We start from the raw sequence: 20,730 nt of genomic DNA, 5'->3' as shown, positions 1-20,730 counted from the left end.
GGCTTACCCGGGGCTTCTCCCGCGCCGGCGCCTGGGGCCCAGGGCGGGGAGGGGAGGGCACGCTTGGCTCGGCTGGCGCTGCTCCCCCTTTAACAGGAGGCTGCGCGCGTCGCCCCCGCCCCCCGCCCCTTCTCCGGCAGCTCCTCGCGCCGAGCCCGGCGCGCGCCCCCTCCCGGGCCCGGCCCGCGCAGGCGCCGCGTCCAGCCTCGGCAGTCACTCGGCTCCGCGCGCGCTGCGGTCAGCGGCCGGCCGGAGCGGCCCGAGGAATCCGGTTCGGCGGCGGAGGAGGCGGTGGCAGCGACAGAGGCGGCGACGCTTGGAGACCGAGGAGGATGCGGCGCGGGCTCCTGGAGTCCGGGGCTGCGGCCGCCGCCCACAAATAGGAGGCGGTGCGAGACGCTGACGGTGATTCGGACGGGGGATCGGGGTGGGGGGCGGCGGCAGGAGCCCGCGCCTGGCCTGGCGCCCGCCCGCCCGCCCCGCGCTGCTCCGCGGCGCCTTTTCTGCACCCGCTGCTCCGTGGATCGGGAGCCTCGGCCCTCCGCGTGGCTGCTACAAGCTACCCCGCGCTCGGCCAGGCCCCCTCCTTAGGGATGGCAAACTTGAGCCCTTTGATCGCCTCCGCCAGCGCCGGCCCCCGCTCCTGCTGCTGACGGCGCCCAGGTGAGTGCTCGGGCCCCAGACCCTGATCCGGCCCGCACCGAACCCTACCCGCGAGGTCCGGAGTTTCTGCACCAGCCCGCACTCAGGGTGCTCCCCTATCTATCTCCCCTGCCCGAACTGACTTCGTTCGGCTCCTACCCACTCTCATCTCTTTGGGAACTTGCAAGCCTGGGGCCGAGGTCCTTTTTATCTCTGGTGAGTCCCTTTTCTGCCCCCTCCCCTTACCCATCTTTGCTAAAGCGCCCCCACCAGTCCTGCCCACTCCTGATCCAACCCTTACCTCCATCGCAGTCTCCAGTCTCTCCCTATCTTAGCTGGGATCCGGGCAGCGCGCTCCCCACCTTCATTAGAACCCCTCTCTCCAACCTACAGCTCGACCGTGTCGCTCCCTTTAATCCCTCCTCCTCGTCTGGATACCGGGACCCTGCTCCTCTCCACCACTTTATCTCTGCCCGTAGTTACTGCCTTTCCCCGCGCGGGTACCCCGACCATGCTTCCCCTCTTATTTTTGTCCGGCTTGCCCCCTCCCCCATATCTGTCCGGAGTCTCGCTATCTCTCGCCAATCTCTGCTGCAAGTCCCCTCCCCCTCAGCCTGGACTTGGAGCCGTGTCCCTCACGTCTGCTCGGAGCCCCCTCCTCTCCAGCCGGGATCTCGACTGGTCCTGCATCCCTGGCTCCCATGTCCATCTTTTGCCAGAGTCTATCTGCCCACCCCCATCCCTCTCCTCCCACCCCTGGCATAGAGCCAGGCACCGAACGCGCCCTCCCGCAGCTCTGGGGGCTGGAATGATAGGCGGGGGAGGGAGTTGTAGGGTGTGGAGTTGGCGGCCACTCGGGAGATCGACTGGGTCCAAGGGAAGTCCTCCGCGCCGCGACTGGTGTCGGGCTGGTGTCGAGCGGGCGAAGGGTCTGTTGCCGCCAGTGGGGAGGGGCTCCCGGGCCGGGAGATGCTGCCTGCCTCCCGGCCTTGCCAGCTGCCGGCCGGGCCCCTGAGTGTCCTCTGGCGCCCCCTGCCCGCCCGCCTTGGACCCGCTGCCCCTTTTTCTTTAGCGGACAGCCCCAGGTTTCCGCAGCCCGAGCAGCATTGGTGCTGGGAAGTCCCTGCGGAGAGGAGGCTGGTGGACGAAGCCGGGTGCCCTCTTGCACTAGCCCTGCCAACCCTGCTGGAACAGCTCTGGTCGTCAGGCCATATACTTTGGGGGTGGGGTGGGGGCTTATCCTAGCAGCAGTTCCGGAGTCCTTTGGTCTGTCAGGCACAGACCAGTAGGACGGGCCCCTAGATTTGAGATGGTCTGGTTGGGCTTGTCTGGGCTTGGGCAGGTGTCTCCAAGGAGCTTCTGTCTGTCTACCCCAGGGCACCCCACTAGGTGGGAGGTGGGCTCTGCCTGGCTTGGGCATGGAGTAGGCAGTGGGGGAATCCACCTGGCCCTGGAACCGAGTAGGCACCTGGGGAGTGTCCACCATGCTGCCACGGTGGTGGCGAGAGGGTCAGTGCGGACTCAGTCCAGGGTATGCCTGGTGGCGGTGGAAGCATGGGAGAAGGCCTTCCCTGGACCAGACTGGCAGAAATTTCCCCCTCTTCTCCTCCCCTTTTCTGCCCTCTCCCCAACCTTTAGATAGGAGTAAATGTAGGTAAGCACCAAAAGTGAGGTCCTATCTTGTCTCTGCACTCTTCTCCTCCCTTCCAACCCCCTGGTAGTGGAACTGAGTAAGTAGTTAGGTACTCAGCTTTTAGTCAGATGACCCGGGTTCAAAAGGCGTGTGAGTTGGGCAAGCTACATAACCTTTCTGAGTCTCAGTCTGTTGTCTGTAAAATGGGTGGATGATAACTGCCTCATAGTTCTGGGAGAATGACATTAGATTGTATAGAGTATATGGCACCTAATAATGCTCAACAATAGTAGGTGTGTTGGGTTGTTTTGCTTCAAGGCCAAGGTCAGGCCTCTCTCACTGCACCTAATCCCAGAAGAGAAAGGCAGAACAGGTTCTAGTGGCTTCACTACATCTCCCAGGATCATAAAGCCAGAAAATACCTCACCCCACATGGTGGGTGGAGGGAGCCCTTGACTGCTGGTTCCCCCCTTCCTCACCCATCCTTTAGCACCCCACTGCACCACTGTGGGGTCAGCTCTAGTCGGGGTCCCTGAGGTCCTTGTCCAGGTGTAGAGGCTGGCAGGCGAGACAAGTGCAGAGAAGAGACCCAAGTCCAGGTCCTCCAAGGTAAGCCACCTGTTAGGGAGGGCCCATGTGGGAAATCGGGCACAGAGGAGTAGGCAGGGCACAGAAACATCCCCACCTCCCCCACCCAGGAGACTGGATGCTCTCAGGAACTTTCCCAGGGAGTTAGTGCCCCAGATCAGAGTTAGGGGAGGGCCTGCCCTCAGGGCCGCAAGGGTCTGAAGAAACCTGGCTTTGGCATGAGTGAAGGGCGGGGTAAGGGGGGCTCGAATCTGTGACGTTCTGTTGGGCTGGAAGCCTGTGGGCAGTGTGGCGAGGCCTGGATCTCACCTGGGAGTGGCAGCCTCCCTCTTGCCCAGGCAGCCCAGACATTGGGGAACAAAAGCTTTCCGTTCCTGTAGCAACGGCGGGCTCCAGCTGCTGCAAAGTTCCGGGGAGGCGGGCGGAGGGCGGCTGAGTCACCGCCCCCTCCCCCGCTGCCCACGCGGCATCCGCCCTGGGGGGCTGGGGGCCGCCCTTCATCCCCCTCCTTATGGTGTGAGGGAGGCTCCCTGAGCCCCCCTCCCGGGACAGAGAGACCCACGCGCGAAAGAGGTGGAGCGATTCTCTAGGCCAGTCTGGGGGGGAGGGGTCGCCCCCTCCCTCTGGTCCTGCCCACCAGCTCAGGGGCTGGATGGAGGGTGTGCCCCTTCCTGGATGCCAGAGCTGCGAGAGACGGGTCCTTAAGGACCTCGCTCCCACCCCCATCCCCACAGGTGCGTGGGCAGGAGACTCAGAGGCCCTGACTGGGGTCTCTGCCCGCGTCTGCCTGGGTCCGGCCCGCAGCGAGCGCAAGGGAGGTGGAGGATGAGTGACGGGTCGGCAAATTGAAGCTGCCAGGTGGATAAACCGCCGCGCCCCCTCCCCCACTTGCCGCCCCTCCCCTGACCGCAGCCGGGTTCCGGCTCCCTACAGCTCAGCTTCCCTGCTCCTAGCCGACTGGGCGGATCGGGGTCGGTCCTGGGAACCCCGGAGACTCAGCCCTTGGCTTGCGGTGCCCCACCCCGCCGCTCTGCTACCTCCCCTCGTCCCCCAACAGCAGTCTTGTCTTGGCCCTTCCAGATGCTTCAAAAGCCTCTGATTCCTTCATTGGCGCAGAAGGGAGGGAAGCCAGAGGCTGGGCAAGCCTGTGGACCTGGGAACAAGGGGGTCTGAGTGTGCTTGGGCAGGGGTGGGATTCCCAGGTTTGCTAGGCAGACACGCGGTGAAGGTGGCCTGAGGAGGGCGGGAGTCCCTGAGACTGAGATTACTCCATCCAGCAACTCCCCCATCTCAGCCCAGGGAGGTCCTGAGGGAGAAGGCCTTTTCATTATTGTCTCCTTAACCTCCTGACCCAGGAAGTGCTTCCTCAGGGCTGACCTCCATGCCTCTCTTGATTAGCTGTTGTGCATGGAGGGTTTGTGGGCTTGCGGGTGGCAAAGCCACTCTTCTGGTTCAACCCAAAGAGCCTTCCTAGAGGTGGCAGTTGACCTCGGCAGGAAAGGGGAGAGTTTGTGAGATTTCGAGAAGAGGGGAAGGAAGCCCTCTCTGTGCTAGCCCCAGTGAGGCTGAACGAGGGGGCATGCAATCCTGAGGGCAGGGGTCCCTTTCACAGGGTAGGAAACTGAGGCTCAGGGCGGTTAATCATGGGTAATAACCTACTGAGGCTGCCTGTGAGGCAAGGACTCTTCTAGGTCTCCTCCCAGGGGAGGCTCTCCCTGACCTAGCCTGGCCTTGGGCTCCTTGCCTGATTTTGTGGGTGGGGAGTGACATAAAGAAGGGCCCCTACAAAGTCTTCTGTCACAGCAGGAACAGTGCAGGTTATACCTACTCAGGGTGCAATTCTAGAAGTTCTAGAATTGATGTGAAGCGGGGGTCTGAAGGAGACCAGTAGCGGAGGGGTTTGGGCGGGGTTAGGAGGGGCTCAGTGCTGCAGAAGCCAGGCTGTGGCCCTTCGGTTGCGGACCTAGTGCTTCTTGGTGGGTCAGGGCTAGGAACAGGGAGCCGCAGAGACCCAAGAGGGTCCAGGAACACAAAGGGAGTAGCAGCAGGTCAGATCCTGCCTGACGCTTAGCTGTCATAGGCTGAGCCTCAGAGAGCCAAACACCTGTGCGTGCTCACACCAGAGAGCACCTTTGCATCTCTGCACATGTGAACAAGCAGTTAGCTCATCACACCCTCCTACATGTGAATGTGCGCAGCCCTGCGTGCATGTGAATTCACGCATCCGTTTGCACTCATGCATGTGCCTGTATGTCTCCTCACATGCAGAATGCCTGTGATCACCTGTTCGAATATGCATCTATGCAGACATGCTTTTCTTTGCATGCCTGCAGGGATGTTCAGGCTCATGTGTGTTGGTATCTGTGTGGGGGGATTCCCTACCTGCTTCAAGCAGGGGAGGCGAGGCCAGTTATAATGAGTTCTCACCTACCGTCCGCTGAGCCCCAGCCATGGCCTGAATTTTGCAGCCTGCTTAAAAATAATTGGGGGCAGTGGGGGGATTGGATGTCACTCATCATCAGCCTCTGGCATTGCTGGTGCCACAGCAGGCTGGGCAGGCCGAACAGTTTAGGACAGGCATGATGTGCGGTGGGGAAGACCAGGGTCTGGTTCCTTTTTCAGCACTGGGGTGACAGTGGGGACATAGCCTCTCTGCCTTCTGCTGAAAAACTCCAGCTGGGTCTTTGGAGGAGAGTGGGATGGCTCCTCCCCGGGAAATGGTACTGCCTAGTGCTTGGCTGGGGAGCGGCAAGTGCTTCTTTGTGGCTAGGCCTTGGGCCTGGCTCAGAATTGTAGCATGTGGGATCTGGGGCAGTGAGGAGCTCCGTGGGTGCTGCACAGGGATGGGAATTCTGGGGTTCTTATTCCTGCCCCCCCCCGCCCCCACCTCTGGCCACTATTTAGACTCCTGAACAGCTGAGAGGATATCTGTCCCTGGGGAGCAGCTTTGTCTTGGAAAACTCTAGCCGCACCTGTGCATTTTCCTATGTTTGTGATTTAGTTCCCAGAGCTAATAATGGCTGGTCCATGGGGCATGAAGCCTGAGGAAGGAAGGGGGCGAAGCAAGAGGCTATTGGTGGATGAGAGAGAAACCCACGCTGGGGCCGAAGGTCCTGGACTCCAGTCCCAGCTTGGCTACTCTTGTGTGATCTTGAGGAGGTTGCCTCCTTTCTCTGAGCCTCATCTTTTTCCCTCTAATGTGGAACAAGCAGGCCCTAGGGGCCCATCCGGTGCTGTAAGCTATGCTGTGGACATGGAGGAGGAGGCAGTGCGGATTGCTTTGGGGGCAGGGCTGGAACTGGGCCTGAGCAGGCTGTGGGTAGTGGCTGTGTCCTGGCTGGTGGCCCGACTGCCTGCTATACCTGTCACAGTTGGGCTTGGGCCCTGTTGCATTCCCACACCTGGAGGACATGCACACCTGCTGGGAGCTCAGCTTAGGGCATCACTTTTGGGGAGGGGGGAAGGTGGGAACCGGTGAACTCTGGTTTCCACTCTTAGGAGCCTGAAGACTCATGGGATGTGTGAGCCAGCTCTGGGGAAATAGCAAGGGTCAGAGGTCATGAATGGGTGGTACAGACTTCCAGGCCAAAGCCGTGGGAGCTAAGAGCAGGGAGACGGCCTGGTGGCCTCACTGGGAGGAGCAGGCCCTGAGCCAGGCCTTGGAAGATAACCCACGGCTGGAGGGGAAGAAGGGTTCGAGAGCGGTTACTGCACCCATTTTGCAGGCGCCTCTCCTGCTTGCGTCCACCAGGAAATCCACCGCAGCAGCACTCCTGACGAGCATGCTTGCGCCGCCCTGCTTCGCGCATGGCTCGGGCTGTGTGCGGCCCCTGGCACACGGGTGGTAACGCCTCCCCTTTCTCTCCCACTCAGTAAAGCAAGTGAGTGAGAATGACATTGTTCCGGGAATAACCTTGAGTTGCTCCGATTTATAAAAAAGCAAATCGTTGTCAAACACCGCTGCTGTGACAATTACTGCTGGGTTACGCGTGGCACGCCCCACAGCCGATCACGACACACTGCGACTGCGGGCAGCGGTTCTGGGGATCACGGGTGGGCTGCTGGGGCTGGGGCTGCATCTGACTGTCAGGCGGAGATGCTTGTGGTTGATGGGACTGACCAAGGGCCACAGGATAACAGTGAGAACAACGAATGTTTGTTTCTTAAGTGTTTGCAAGATTCCAGGTACTCTCCCAGGTGTCTTCGTCGACAGGTAAGAAACTGAGGCTCCCTTGTTTAAGATCATACAGGTGGTCTTAACCACGAGGCCCACTACCTACAGCTGGCCACGAGAGATTCAGAGCCCGTGCTGGCTGTGTCTGGGACCACTGACATTGTCTCTCTCCACAGGGCAAGGGACATAGGATGACCCCAGCCTGTCCCCTCTTACTATCTGTGATTCTGTCCCTGCGCCTGGCCGCCGCCTTCGACCCCGACCCCAGCGCCTGCTCTGCTCTGGCCTCTGGTGTGCTCTACGGGGCCTTCTCGCTGCAGGACCTCTTTCCTACCATCGCCTCGGGCTGTTCCTGGACTCTGGAGAATCCCGACCCCACCAAGTACTCCCTGTACCTGCGCTTCAACCGCCAGGAGGAGGTGTGCGCCCACTTTGCACCCCGCCTGCTGCCCCTGGACCACTACCTGGTCAACTTCACCTGCCTGCGGCCTAGCCTCGAGGAGGCAGTGGCCCAGGTGGGGTCGGAGGCGGGGCGGCTGGAGGAGGAGGAGGCAGCAGCCGGGTTGGAGCTGTGCGGTGGCTCAGGCCCCTTCACCTTCCTGCACTTCGACAAGAACTTCGTGCAGCTGTGCCTGTCGGCTGAGCCTTCGGAGGCTCGGCGCCTGCTGGCACCCACGGCCCTGGCCTTCCGCTTTGTCGAGGTCTTGCTCATCAACAACAACAACTCCAGCCAGTTTACCTGCGGTGTGCTCTGCCGCTGGAGTGAGGAGTGTGGCCGTGCTGCCGGCAGGGCCTGTGGCTTTGCCCAGCCTGGCTGCAGCTGCCCTGGTGAGGCGGGGGCCAGCCCTGCCGCTACCACACCTCCAGGTCTCCCTGCTGCCCACACCCTGTCCAATGCCCTGGTGCCCGGGGGCCCAGCCCCATCTGCTGAGGCCGATTTGCACTCAGGGAGCAGCAATGACCTGTTTACAACTGAGATGAGATATGGTGAGTCTAAGCTGGGCCTGGGTGGGGTGCCTATGTCCAGGGGGCTCATGGTGCCTGCTGGTGCCCATCTTGGCAGGTTCTGGGGCCATTCATGTAGCCCTTCACCCATGTCCTCTCTCTCTGAGTCCAGCCTTGTCTAGATGTTGGGGTCACCCAAATGGATTAGGGTCACACCTCCCTCTTGAAGTGTTTACAGTCTGGGTGGATGAATGGGGCACAGATCAGACAGTGCATCGTGATGAACCCAGGGAGGGGACCGCCTCATCAGGCAGTCAGGGAAGGGTTCCTGAAGGAAGTGGAACAGGAGCAGGAATTTGAAGGACAAGTGGAAGTGAGCCAAGCCAAAGGGGTGATGAGGGCCTTCCAGGCAGAGTGAGCAGAGTGTGCAAAGGCCCAAGCTGGGAGTGGCTGTGGGAGGCCCTAGCACTGCAAGTTGACAAGTTTGCCTGGAGGCTGGAGTAGGCAGGGAGCACGACTGTGTTCCTGCCACATGGGTCACTGATTTTTGGCAGTGGCCCCAGGGTCAGGGCACAAGAAGGCACAGAAGAATGTGCCTGGGTGAAGAGGCCTGAGCTTCGAGCCTGCCTTGGAGGGCTGGGTTGGCTCGGCTCCCACCGTCCACTGTCTCCCTGCTCTGGGCCCATGTCTTCTGGGACTGAGGCCGCCAGCTGCTAGAGCTTCCTGCTGACTGGGCAAAAGCTCCCTGAGCCCTTGAGTCCTGCCTGCTCCTGCTCCCACCCCAGCTCCCTTCTGTCAGCCCTCCTTCCTGCTGCTTCAAGGCCCCAAGCTCCTCAGCTGCGCTCCTGCTGAACACTGCTGGCCAGGGACTGGCCAGGGCTCCTGGCAGGCAGCAGGGTGGGAGGGAGGCAGATCTGGGATCTGATTCTCAGCTCTGGTACTAACAGCAAGTTCCCTCCCCTCTGTGGGCCTCAGTTCTCCCATTTGGGATGGATGTAAGGGACATCTGGACTGACTGAGAGTATTACAAGGAGGCAGAGGGTCTCGGGTGAGGCATCCATGATTTGGGGGAGGGGCATCTCAGCCTCTATGAGACATCTGGCATCATGCCCAACCACGACGAGTGCCCAGTGGCCTTGCTCTGGCCTCTGTCCTAGGCCAGGTTGGCCTCTCAACAGTGGTCGATGAAGCTGTCCAAGTGACAACGAGGCCATGGGTAGGTTACAGGCCCTGGAGGCTGGCCTGGGATTTAGTGCCTGCAGGAAGAAATGGAATTTCGCCTCTTTGTCGAACGTTTGAGGAGAGTGTCAAGCATAATTGAGGAGGTTTATGGCTCTTCCGGCCTGGCTGCCACTGCCTGTCACTCTGTGGGGCTTCCATCCTGTTCAGCAAAGGGTGGGTTCTTCTGTCTAGCTTTCCCTGTAGTCTGTCAGCCTGGTAGTCTGTAGTGGACGGAGCAAGGCTCTGCCCTCCTGGGCAGGCATCATCTGGGCAGGCTGCCATGTGAAGCACAGGGCCAGAAGCTGCCAGCTGGGCTTGGTTGAAGCCGGAAACAGGTTGGTTGGTAGCTTGGGTGTCTTTGGGGATCAGAGAGGACTGGTTACGGGAAGGGCACCATTGTCCCTACCGTCATCGCAGACTCCACAGCAGCCTCTATGACTGAGGACAGGTGAGGTTAGATGGTGACTGTCCCTGGGCAGGAGGCCCGGTATCATTTCTGAGCAGGGAGCCCTGGGGGTGATGTTCCCCTGCACCTCCCAGCTGTTCCCAAGCTTAACCTCTGTTCATGCCCCTTGTCCTGCTTGGCATGTTTCCAGGCTGCTCCATGGGCTTGCCTGCAGGAGGGCTGTATGGGCAGTTGCAGGGCATAATGGGGTGTCGGCCATCATAAGTGTGCTCACACAGCACATTGGGGTTCACGGCTGGGCTGGCACAGCCTCTTCCTTTCCCCTGGTAACCAAGAGACCCTTCCACTCTGCCACCTCATCCTTTTTGCCCAGTCTCTCTGGGGCAAGACTCAGTATGCTTCATGTGGCAGGGAGTGTCTGAGGGCCAGTGGCATCATCAGGGCCCAGGGCACTCTGTGCCAATGGCAGTGCCACCTTTGCCAAGCCCTTGGCCTCGTCTCCATGCTTCTCTTCACCCTCTCCCCACTGGGCCAGCTGGCCGCATGTACAGACTGTAGGAGAACCGGCTGGCACACAGAGCTGCCAGATTGAGAACAAGATTGGTAGGGATGGTGGTGAACGGGAAGACCAGGACCTTCCCGGCTCCTTTGCCAGGTACTGAGGCAGGGAGCTGTGCTCACCTCCTCTAGGACACCCCAAGTAGGATCAATGGCAAGGTCAGTTGGGGCAGGGCTGGTGGGTAGTGGAAGAGCGAGCGCTGAGGCTGGGAACTGGTGGGTAGTGGCGAGCAGAGGGGCTGGGCTCGCCTCAGAGCTGAGAGCATTTGACAAGAGTATACAGGCGCCTGTTAATTTCACGCAAACTGCCTTTGATAGATCTCTTGTTATTTTTGGTGAGTTGAGCCATAAATTTGTGCCATCTTGCTGCCGCAATCTGTTAAGTGGGGAAAAGGAAGCACGGGAAGACGGCAGGCGGGAAGGAGCCCGGTGGAGGACTGGTACGGAGGCCGGGGCAGGAAGGTGGGTTCTAGAGGTGGTGCCAGCTGCAAAGCCCCGTTCCTGGGGGTAGCCACCGACCTGCAGTTTCTGCCCACTGACCCTCTGGTCCCGAGGAGGCATCAGCCAATGGGGATGGCAAAGTGACACCCGGGAGAAAGTATCTTTCACTCTTGTAGTCCCTCTCCCTCCTCTGTCATGCTCCCTGCTGCCCCCCAGGGGATCTGTTCCACCCTTGGCTGGTTGCTGCTTGCCCATCCTCCCTATCACCTGGGCTTATTCCTGAGTAATGGCCGTCAGGTGAGCCTGGGGTCCCCTGAGTGTTGGGCCTGGGAGGCAAGAGCTGGTTCAAATCTCCATTCTGCCACTGCTGCTGTGTGACTTGGGACAAGATGCTGCCCATTGGGACTTCAGGGCCCCCGTTTCTCTGGGTGTTACTTCCCTGATACAGCCCGAAGCAACTCCTCATTGCGGCCCAAACTCCTCAGCCTGGCATTCTAGCCCCACGCGCTTTCCAGCCTTCCCTCTAAAACTCCCCTACCCTTTTTCAGCCAGGGCTCCTCACTGGCCCCTGAACTCCTTGCTTTCTAGCCTCCCTGCCTTTTCTTGGGCTGTTTCCCTCACCTGGAATGCCCTTTGCCCTTGGTTACCCAGAACTTCTGAATCCTTCTAAGCACAACTCAAGCCCTGTCTCCTCTAGGAAGCTGCCTCTCATCTGTCCAGCCCGGTCCTAGATTGCCCTTTCTCCTCTCAGCACTCAGGCCCTGCCTTTGGCCAGCCTGGTCTGGTGGCAGGAAGTGGGGCTTTACTTGCCTGTGTAGGTGGGGCTCAGACACCAGGGAGGCAGGGCCTGTCTCTGGGTGGGGTAGAGGAAGACCTAGCGTGTGCAGTGTGTTTCCCAGAAGATCCTTCCAGCCCAGCGCTGTCTGCTGGAGCTCCATGCTCTCTCACGGGATAGAGAGTGGGGCACAGGCCTCCCCCCCGACATCTCAGCAGGGGCTGAGCCCCAGCTCATCCATCACACACACCTCCATGTCTTTATTGGAGCAAAGTTTGTGCTAGGCCTTGGGCCACTTCAGAGTGAATGAGATCTGGGGTGGACCAGGCGCCCCCTCTGCCCCCTGGTGGGGGAGAGCGACCACTAGTGTACAGTGTGGTCAAGGCCACAGGCTGAAGTCGCCCAGCCCCAGCTTCAGTGCCTGACCCCACCACTGATTAGCTGTGTGACCCTGGGTAAGTCTCTTTGCCCCCATTTCCTTACCCGCAAAATGAGGATGGGAGAGCTATTCATGGAATAGTAGTGAGGATTAAGCAAGAGAACGTGGGTAAGTGCTTAGCAAGTGCCTGGCACATGGTTAATCCTTAATGAATAGTTGCTTGTTGTCACAATTTAGTGTAACGGGTATGATGCAGTACCTGTGTTGACGTCAAGGGAGGAGGATGAGTCGGGGATCAGACCACAGAGGGGGAGAAGGCAGCCTAAAGAAGGGGAACCTGAATTGGGTTTTGAGGGGTGAATAGGAATTCACTAGCCTCTGAAATTTTTCCTCAAATTGACTTGCCTTTTAGATTCATTGTACTAAAGAGAAATTTCATATCATAAATGGAAAACGTATAACACTTATTTGAAATAGAAGATAACCAAGGAAACGACCATAGTGAAAACCAAGTGATAGTAGCAAATTCTAGCACCGTACTCGCCCCTGCTCTCCATTTGTTAGAAAGAGAAATCGGCATGTGCTAAGGGACGCGTTAACGTCTGGGAAGCCCAGAGACTCCATCTCTCATGCATCTGGAAGGATGGAAAGTAAGGTGCCATATAATTCATCATCCAAACTGGGACTTTTATGAGGTTATAAAGGGAGTAGGGGGTACTGTTAATTACACCAGGGCGACAGTGCAACCTGGACTATCCCAGGCAGATAGGCACATCGTCACCCTAATTAAAAGAGACTTGGAAAGGGGATGAGTTTCACCGTCCGTGGTCCATGGTTGTTTAATGGCGCCTTTGCGAGACACCCCGTCACCTGTTGCATGCTTTGGGAAGCCCCATAGGAGAAAGGGCTTCTGAGGTGGAGGGAACAGCCCCTGCAAGAGCATGGAGGTGTTAACGAGCCAGGTACAGGGAGCTACATAGAATGGCATTACTGGATGGCAGTACCCGCCCAGGGGTGGGAGATGGGGCCAGGGCTCTGATTGGCATCTGAAAACACTGGGACCTTACCTAGATGGCCACGGGCTTTAAGTAGAGCAGCAAGAAGATGGATGTCGTGGGGAAGATGGGGGGGACAGGGTGAGTCAGACATGGTCCCTGCTCTCGAGGAGCTCCTGTCCCTGTGGGGGTGGTGACAGGGATCCAGCTAGCTTCACTGGGAGGCTGGGCAGATAGGCCAGCAGCGGGGGGAGGAAGTCATGGAAGGGCATTGGCATCCTGGCTGGGTTTCGGGTCTCACAGGGACAACCAGTTGTACTGAACTGCAGAGGTGAAGCCTGGAAGTTCCAAAAGCCACCTCTCTCTGTCCCTGCACCCCTGGGATTCTGATGCACTATGGGGAACCAGAGGCACTGCTGGGGCCAGGGAGCCACGTGTCAAGGGGATCAGTTGGTACCCAGGGCTCTGGATCCAGCCTCAGGGAGGAAACAGAGAGCCTGGGGACCGTTTTATAAATCGCATGGCTCTCTCTGTGGAAGTGATGATTATCATGATTATTTTTAACAAGTTCCCCACAAAAGGGGCTGAGGGGGTTGGACTGTGTGGAGTTTGGGGGGCGGGGTCTGCAGTCCTGCTCAAATGGCAGAGCCTGTGCCCCCTCTGCCTGCCAGTGCCAGGGGTGAGACAAGAATGGTCCCTGTGTGGTAGGTCGGGTGGAGGAGTTCTCAGGGATATCTGGCCAGTGTTTGCTGAATGCCTCTCTTGTGTGTCTGGCTGCCCCACGCTAGGCCCTCTGTACAAGAGGGGAGAGGCAGATTGCGACCCTCCCGCAGTGCCCATGAGAGCTGCAGCAGGAGGCAGCCTGGGGTCTAAGCCACAGGAGAAGGGACCAGCATACCCAAACCTTCATGTGGTCAGCCTAGGAAGGCTTCCTGGAAGGGGTGGCATTTGACATGTAGAAGATGTTGGCATATTGATGTGGAAGAAGGGAATTCCAAGGGGAGGAAACACCATTAGCTGATGAAGGAAGGTACAGGGAGGAAAGCATTTGTATATTCAAGGGAAAACAAGAAGGGGTGGCAGCTCCTCATCATCGGGAGGCTCTTGTGCTCCAGGTGGTCTGCATCTCTTGTTTTCATTAATTCTCACAATGAACCTGTGGCGGGAAGCATCATCTTTACCTTCAGTTGAAGATTTATAAGTTCAGAGAGGTGAGACAGCTTGCCCAAGGGCACACAGCAAGACTACGGCAGAGTCGGGAATCAGGCCCCCGAATCTGTGTTCTTCCCACTCTTTCCATGGCCCGCAGTGTGCTTGGCTGCCTGGTGGGGAGGGGAGGGCGGGACTGGAAGGCCAGTGGGGGCCGGAGCACGCCAGGCTCAGAGGTTGACACGGTGGCTGTAGCAGTGGGGAGCCACTGAAGGTTCCTCAAGCAGGGAGTGTGTCTGGGGCCAGACTCCTAGACAGTCACTTCAGAGGCTACAGAGGATAAGCAGGCTCACCTCGGGGCTGGGGTAGAGGTGCAAAGGAACAGTTGAAAAGTGGTGTGAAAACAAGTAAATAATAGAGGCACGTCTGAGGGGCTTTGGTGGGGCAAGGGAGTGGCTTGGGGGCCCGTGGGAGTTAGGAAAGGTGTCTCTGAGGGGGTGTGAGTTGAGCTGCATTTTGTCAGAGCCAGTGCAGTTCGGTGGAGTGAGCACAGCCTCCAGAGTCGGACAGGCCTGGGTTCGAATCCCTGTCAGCCTCACTCCAGCGCTGGAGCCTTGTTCCTTACTAATAAGTGGGGGAATATGTCCCAATGAGGATGAAGTGACGTGGTGTAGAGTGCGTGGTGACTGGCATGTAGCAGTTGTGCGGCAAATGTCACCTTGTTCGAAACAAAACAGCCCCGTTCAGGGGTCACCCGGGAAGCCTGTCCCGGGCAGCAGGTCTCTCTCTGCTCACGTCAGGCAGCCAGGTGGGAAAATGATAGATTGCAGGCCCGCGAGCTTCAGAGCCCCTGGTCCAGCAAGGCCTCGAGCTCACTGGGTGGGACACTCGGGAGTTCTGGGGGCACTCACACCCCTTCCCGGACCCCTCCTTGTCCTCTTGGCTCAGCTTCCTCCCAGATGCCCCCTGTTCTGTGCCCTGGGTGACTGGGACCTGCACATGGTAGATGCTGCATAAACATTTGTTAGAATATTCAGACACCTCTGACCTTCTCTGTCCTCTTCCCCCACATGTGGGGAAATAAATCGCTGGCCACCCCTCCGAGGGAGGGGTCTGGGGTGGAGAGGACCGCAGTCAGTGCAGGCCCCAGCCGTGTGGCCTTGGACTTGTTCCTTCCCCTGTCTGGCCCAGCCCAGGAGTCTAGGAGAGGGACTCAAGCTGCACCTAGGACATGTTCTGATTTTCAATTAAGGTGGATTCTAGTGACCAGCACCATCACCCCTGGCTACGTCGTGGGGCTGGCCTGCGGCAGCTGGGGAATAGTAGGTAGAGGACTGGAGACCTCAGGAAGCAGTGTGGGTTCACGGCAAACAGGTCAGGCTGGCCGGTCATGTGTTCCTGCTTGACGGTTTTCCTGGATGCCAGGCTGGTGGGGGCTTGTTATGCACCTGATGACGGTCAAGACACCAAAACAAGAGCCGGATAAGGGGACTCTTGGCTGGATTTGCAACAGGTCGAAGGCATCTCCAGAATGTTTATTCATAAATGGTGGAGGGCTGCTGGGCAGAGCTGACCCTGGAGATTGTAAACGACTGCTTCCAGTGACCTGCACCCCACCATGAGGTGGGGGCAGGGAGAGGAAACTAGGAGGAGTCTGTCCATCCGTGTTTTCTGATACTTCCATGGGCGCGATTCTGTGTGGACGTGTGCCGCAGTTGGGGAGAGGGCTCACAGGCAGCCTTTCTTCAAGGGCTCATGGGTGGGGGGACGTTCAGACAGTCAGAAGGTGGAATCATCTGTGATGAGAGAGCACATAGAAGAGGGGGCAGCCAGTTCCTCCTGGGGAGTGGGGATAAGGAAGACTTCTCAGATGAGAGGTCATTTGAGGTGGGTTTTGAGGGTCGAATAGGAGTTTGTCGGGCAAAGAGGGTGGGGAACAAGCAGGTGGAACTTTGAAAGGAGATGATGATCCTATTTTGGACATGCTGAGTTTGAGGGCCCTCCATCAGAAGACCTGTTCAGGAAGCAGGAGACTAGACAGGAGTTGGGGGGGGGGGGGCGGCTCTGGGGATAATGACTTGGAACAGCCATGCAGAGGGGTTCATTAAGCCTGGAGAAGGTTGTGGAGTGTGCGGTGAAAACAGTACAAAGTGCGAATGCCCGAAGCAGCAGGAAACTAGACCAGTAGGGAGACTGGGATGGGGGAGCCAGAGAGGCAGGAAGTCAGGGAAGGGAGTGTTTCAAGGTGGGGAGAGGCAGCAGGGTCAAATGCGCCGAGGGGTCAAGTGGGATGAGGCCGACACAGTGTCCGTAGGATGTAGCAGCCAGGAGGGCGGTGAGGACTTTGTCAAGAATGGTTTCTGTACAAAGATGTAGTCAGAAGCTAGACTGCCGTGGGTTACCAGGCGAGGTGACATTTGAGCAAGGACGTGAGTGGCAGGTGAGAAACTGGAGTGCCAGCTGTGAACCACTCATGGATGTCAAAGAGAAGCCAGAGGGCAGTAGCAGGAGGAGGAAGGAGGGTCAAAGAGGGTTCCCCCCGGAATGGAGGAGGCCCGGACACGTTCATGGGCTTTGACAAGAAGAAAATGCTGATGGGGTAGCGATGGGAGAGCAGGTAATGGATGGAGCCCCCTGAGAAGACAGAGGAGGGGTGGGGTGCAGGCCCAGGCTGAGGGGTTGGCCTTTGTGAAGAGATCTGTTGGAGGGGTGGGATAAGCGGGGGGGGGGGGGGGGGGGAGGGGGGGTGCTCCTGTATCATAGCTTCTGCATTCTCTGTAACAGAGCTGGTTGCTGAGGGGGTGGGTGGAGATGGGCTAGAGGAGAGAGGTCAAGGTCTGGTGCAGCTGGCAAGCTGGAGCATGAGGAAGGCAGGGAGCCGAGAGGGGCTGCTGAGCAGCCTGGGCGCCCAGCAGATGTGCAGCCCTGGATCTGTCGTGGTGCCAGTTGGTGCAGCTGTGGGTTTCTTCAGCAGCCTGGGGGTGGTTGTGGAGAAGGCGGCTTGTCATGGGCTCTGGGGTGGGTGCGGTGGAAGGACTGGGTGAGCAGATTTGGGAGCTGGCAGGCACGCCACCAGCACCTTCTCAGTGGTCCTGATGGAGACAGGGCCCAGAGTGAGGCCAGGAGGCGCTGCAGACGCTGTTCAAAGGGAGGAGGCCTGGGGGCTGAAGGGTGGCCTGTGAGGGTGCAGAAGGGGTGGAGGTTGGGAGGGGGTTGGGAGGGGAGGGGAGGGGAGATGGCGAGAATGAGCCAGACAGTTCCTGCTCCTGAGCACCTGCCACAGGCCAAGCAGCATGCTAAGGGCTTCATGGCCTACTGTCAGGGAGTGTTTGAGTGTTGTTTCAGAGGTAAACATGGTGTCAGAGAGGCAGCGACATTCGCCCAAGGTCACACAGCCAGTCAGTGTCCACGCCCCAGCTGGGGTCCAGGGTTGCCTGACTCCAGAGATGTCCTAGAGGCCCAGGTTTTAGAGGTGGTGGAGAAGTGCCGGGGATGATGTAGAGCAGGTCTTAAGACTGGTGGCAGAGGTGGCGGGAGGGGCCCCAGCGTGGAGACCAGAGCTGGGCTGAGTGGCAGCTGAAGGCCCCCTGGACAGCAGGTTCCCTCAGAGCTTTTTCTCTGATCCAGAGCCTGGGCCACACAGCAGGGGCTGGGAAGAGTACAGCCCTCTTGGGTTCTTTCGAACACAGAGTGCCTGTTGTGTGCTGATGTGACTTTTAGAAATAGGAGAGGGCCCAGGGGTTGGGGAGAGGAGTACCTTCTGGTCTGGGGACAGCATGCGCTGAGCCCTGTCCCCAAATGCTGTTCCAGTCCCACTTGCCCAGCAACTCTACGTGGGCTGGGTCTCTCCTGTCTGCATTCTTGTCTGCCCCTGTCCCTACTACCCAGCCTGCGGGGGTTGGGCCTGGATGAGCTCATATCTGAGCAGGAAGGCCTGGCTTTGGAGAATAGGAGCTCCCAGCCCCTCCTCCAGCACTGGTGACTCTTCCAAGGCCTGGACCAGACACATAAATCAGGGCAGCCAAGAGCCCTGTGAGGCTGGGCCCGAGGCAGCATCGGCCTCCTGGAGGATTGCCGCTCTCCTGGGCAAAGGGACAGTGGGAAGAAGGGTCTGCTGGGTATAGACCCTCTAAGCCCTTGGGTCTCAGAGGAACAGCCTTCTGAACCTGTGCCTCCAGGTCACAGTCCGGTGCTGCTTGGGGAGCCAAATCCAGGCCCAAGACTCAGCCCCTGGCTTGGCATGAATCATGTCCTAGCGGCAGGCTGGGGTGGGGGGATGTGGGTCACAGTTGCCCAGCTTGGGTGTTTGGCAGCCCTAGGAGTCAGACCTCTGAAGGGAAAGAACTTGGGCTTCAGGCTCGCCAAGCTGTGTGGTCTCAGCCAAGTCACTTTCCCTCTCTAGTCCTCAGTTTCCTCCTCTTCACATAGAGATGGGGTCCCTACTTCCCAGGGGAGGATTAAAGGGGACAGTGTGACAGCACTTGGCACAGAAGTCTGCCAGGGCTCATGAATGTGAGAGGCCACGCCTCTCGCCTCTCCCGTCTCTCCTGGTGTGAGAGGAGGAAAAGAGCTGTGAGGCTGCCTGCTAGTCCCCTGTGGCCTTTTAGTCTCAGTTTCCTTATCTGTAAAATGGTGGGCGGGGCAGGTGGGCAGGACCCCATGCTCTCTCAGCATTGTCTGCAGTTGGTTCTAGACCCTCAGGCTGAGGGCGAGCAAGGCTGCCTCCTCTGTGCCACTCTGGCAGGACAGAGCTGGCCTTGGCTAAGCCCCTGCTGCTGCCTCCGTGTTCCAGGTGAGGAGCCGGAAGAGGAACCAAAGGTGAAAACCCAGTGGCCAAGGTCTGCAGATGAGCCTGGGGTATACCTGGCGCAGACAGGTAACTCGGGCCCGCCTCCCTCCCTCTGTGGCGGGAGCCCGACTGTGTGGCGTCTGGTGGCATGTGTGCTTGGCGTGTGCCTGTCTGTGTCTGCGTCCTGGAGCTCAGTGGCATCTCTCTGCTCTGTGAGGCCTGTGGGCAGGGCTGGGTTGCCTCCTGAAGGGCCTGTCACTTGGGCTCAGGGTAGGAGGATTCCCAAGAGACCGAGTGCTTGCAAGGTGCCCCCTGCCGCCGACACTGTCCCTCTCTTGTAGGTGACCCGGCGGCTGAGGAGTGGTCCCCGTGGAGCGTGTGTTCCCTGACGTGTGGGCAGGGTCTGCAGGTGCGGACCCGCTCCTGTGTGTCCTCCCCCTATGGGACCCTGTGCAGCGGGCCCCTGCGGGAGACCCGGCCCTGCAACAATTCAGCCACTTGCCCAGGTATGCCCGTCCTCCCCGACTGGTCTGCCTGCCAGGTTACGTCCTGCCTGGGACTCGGGCAAGTTAATCTGCCAGAGGTGGTTGCCTTCTGTCATTCAGCAAACTTGACTGCCCCCCATACTGTGCCCAGCCCCACCCAGGGCACTGGGGCACAGATGTCTCGGGCCTGGTAGTAAGGCTTATCTTTTTACCCTTCTTGCCCCCCATGTTCCCTGTGCTCTGGCTATACCAGCACCCCTTGCATTTTCCCACCCCCCTGCATTTCCTTATTCTAGTCCTATCTCCCAATCCCCCACACCTGGGCTATCAAAATTCAGCCTGACCTTCAAGATCTAAAACAAATGATGCTTTAAAACAATGAAACCTTCCCTGACCAACCCCCTCCCTCCTCTGACTCTCCATCCCATTCCCCAGGACGCCTCCTGTGGCCCCTGAGGCCTTCCTCAGTGCAGCACGGAGTTGAGAATGTGCATGTGCTTGCCTGGGACCTGCGTCTGGTGGGGGGGGTGCGGAGGGGGGAGCTTCTGCCAGTCTTGCTCCCCATGCCCTGAGGGAGTGCAGTGGTGCCTGGGGCTGGCTAGCTCCTGGCTGTGGAACTAAACTAGGGCTACCTGGAAGGGGTCTTGGCGCTGGGGGCAGCAGGAGCTTGCGGAGGGCCGGGGCAAAGCCGTGTTCTGGAGTGTGAGCTCTGTGTCAGTGTCCATGTAGAGGTTCTTGTCTCCTGTGTGTCCGTGCACTTGGGGGCAGAGGGTCACCTCTCTTGCTCCAGGCCTGCTGTGTTGGCTTCCTGCTCTGGGTCTGGGGGTGGGGAGGGGTGGGGAGGGAAAAGGTAGGGTAGGGTGGGGGTAGATCTTGAGTTCTTTCCTGGGCTTTTCTGTGCTCCCAGGAGGGGAGGACCCCTGGCTCCCCTTCTGGGTTGATTCTAGTCTCCCTGTCCGGGTGTCCTGTGTGAGTTTGGACTGTAAACTCGTCTCATCCACATCTCCCCAAAGGGTGGAGTCCTGGGGCCCAGAACAGAGCCAATGAGGAGTGGTCACAGAACTGCCGGAGCTCCTGATTGGCGGGTGGATGGGCAGTGGGCGGGGCCAAGGTGCGGCCCAGCCACAGGCCACGTGCTTCCTTGCAGTGCACGGCGTGTGGGAGGAGTGGGGGTCCTGGAGCCTGTGCTCCCGCAGCTGCGGGCGGGGGTCTCGGAGCCGGATGCGGACCTGCGTGCCCCCCCAGCACGGCGGCAAGGCCTGCGAGGGTCCCGAACTGCAGACTAAGCTCTGCAGTATGGCTGCCTGCCCGGGTCAGTAGCGCCCGTGGGCTTCTAGGCGGGCGCTGCCCAGCCGGGTGGGGGTCGGGAGACTTAGAGGAGACAGTCGGGTCCAGTGTCCTGCCCTTGGGGGCCCCTAAACTTTGACCAAGCATGGGGAGACTGTCAGCGTGGGAGGTGACCTGGCCCAGCAGAGTTGGAATTGGCACATCCTGACCCCATCCAATAGGGGCTGCTCGCCAGTGCCCCTTTCCCTAAGCCCTGGGCTAGC

At 59.2% G+C, this 20,730-nt stretch overlaps 1 protein-coding gene across 13 annotated transcripts in view; it reads left to right on the top strand.

Annotated features, from left to right (window-relative positions):
- Positions 1-257: 257 nt before the first annotated feature.
- Positions 258-20,730, top strand: part of ADGRB2 (adhesion G protein-coupled receptor B2) — a 35,755-nt gene continuing 15,282 nt past the window's right edge. For 6 of the 13 annotated variants that reach the window (XM_053921344.2, XM_053921341.2, XM_053921340.2 and 3 more), the window contains exons 1-5: positions 258-663; positions 7,214-8,024; positions 18,699-18,782; positions 19,037-19,201; positions 20,328-20,492. In XM_053921344.2, coding sequence (XP_053777319.1) covers positions 7,229-8,024; positions 18,699-18,782; positions 19,037-19,201; positions 20,328-20,492 — 1,210 coding nt within the window. In that variant the 5' untranslated portion in view covers positions 258-663; positions 7,214-7,228. Of the gene's footprint in view, positions 664-2,803; positions 2,885-7,213; positions 8,025-18,698; positions 18,783-19,036; positions 19,202-20,327; positions 20,493-20,730 lie in introns of those variants that run through there. The other 7 variants (XM_071220868.1, XM_071220866.1, XM_071220865.1 and 4 more) reach the window with 5 other exon arrangements.

Source organism: Desmodus rotundus, chromosome 3, assembly GCF_022682495.2.
Source record: "Desmodus rotundus isolate HL8 chromosome 3, HLdesRot8A.1, whole genome shotgun sequence".
Lineage (NCBI taxonomy): Eukaryota > Metazoa > Chordata > Mammalia > Chiroptera > Phyllostomidae > Desmodus > Desmodus rotundus.
Note: the sequence above shows the minus strand (reverse complement) of the source record. Positions and strands in the feature narration are given on the sequence as shown.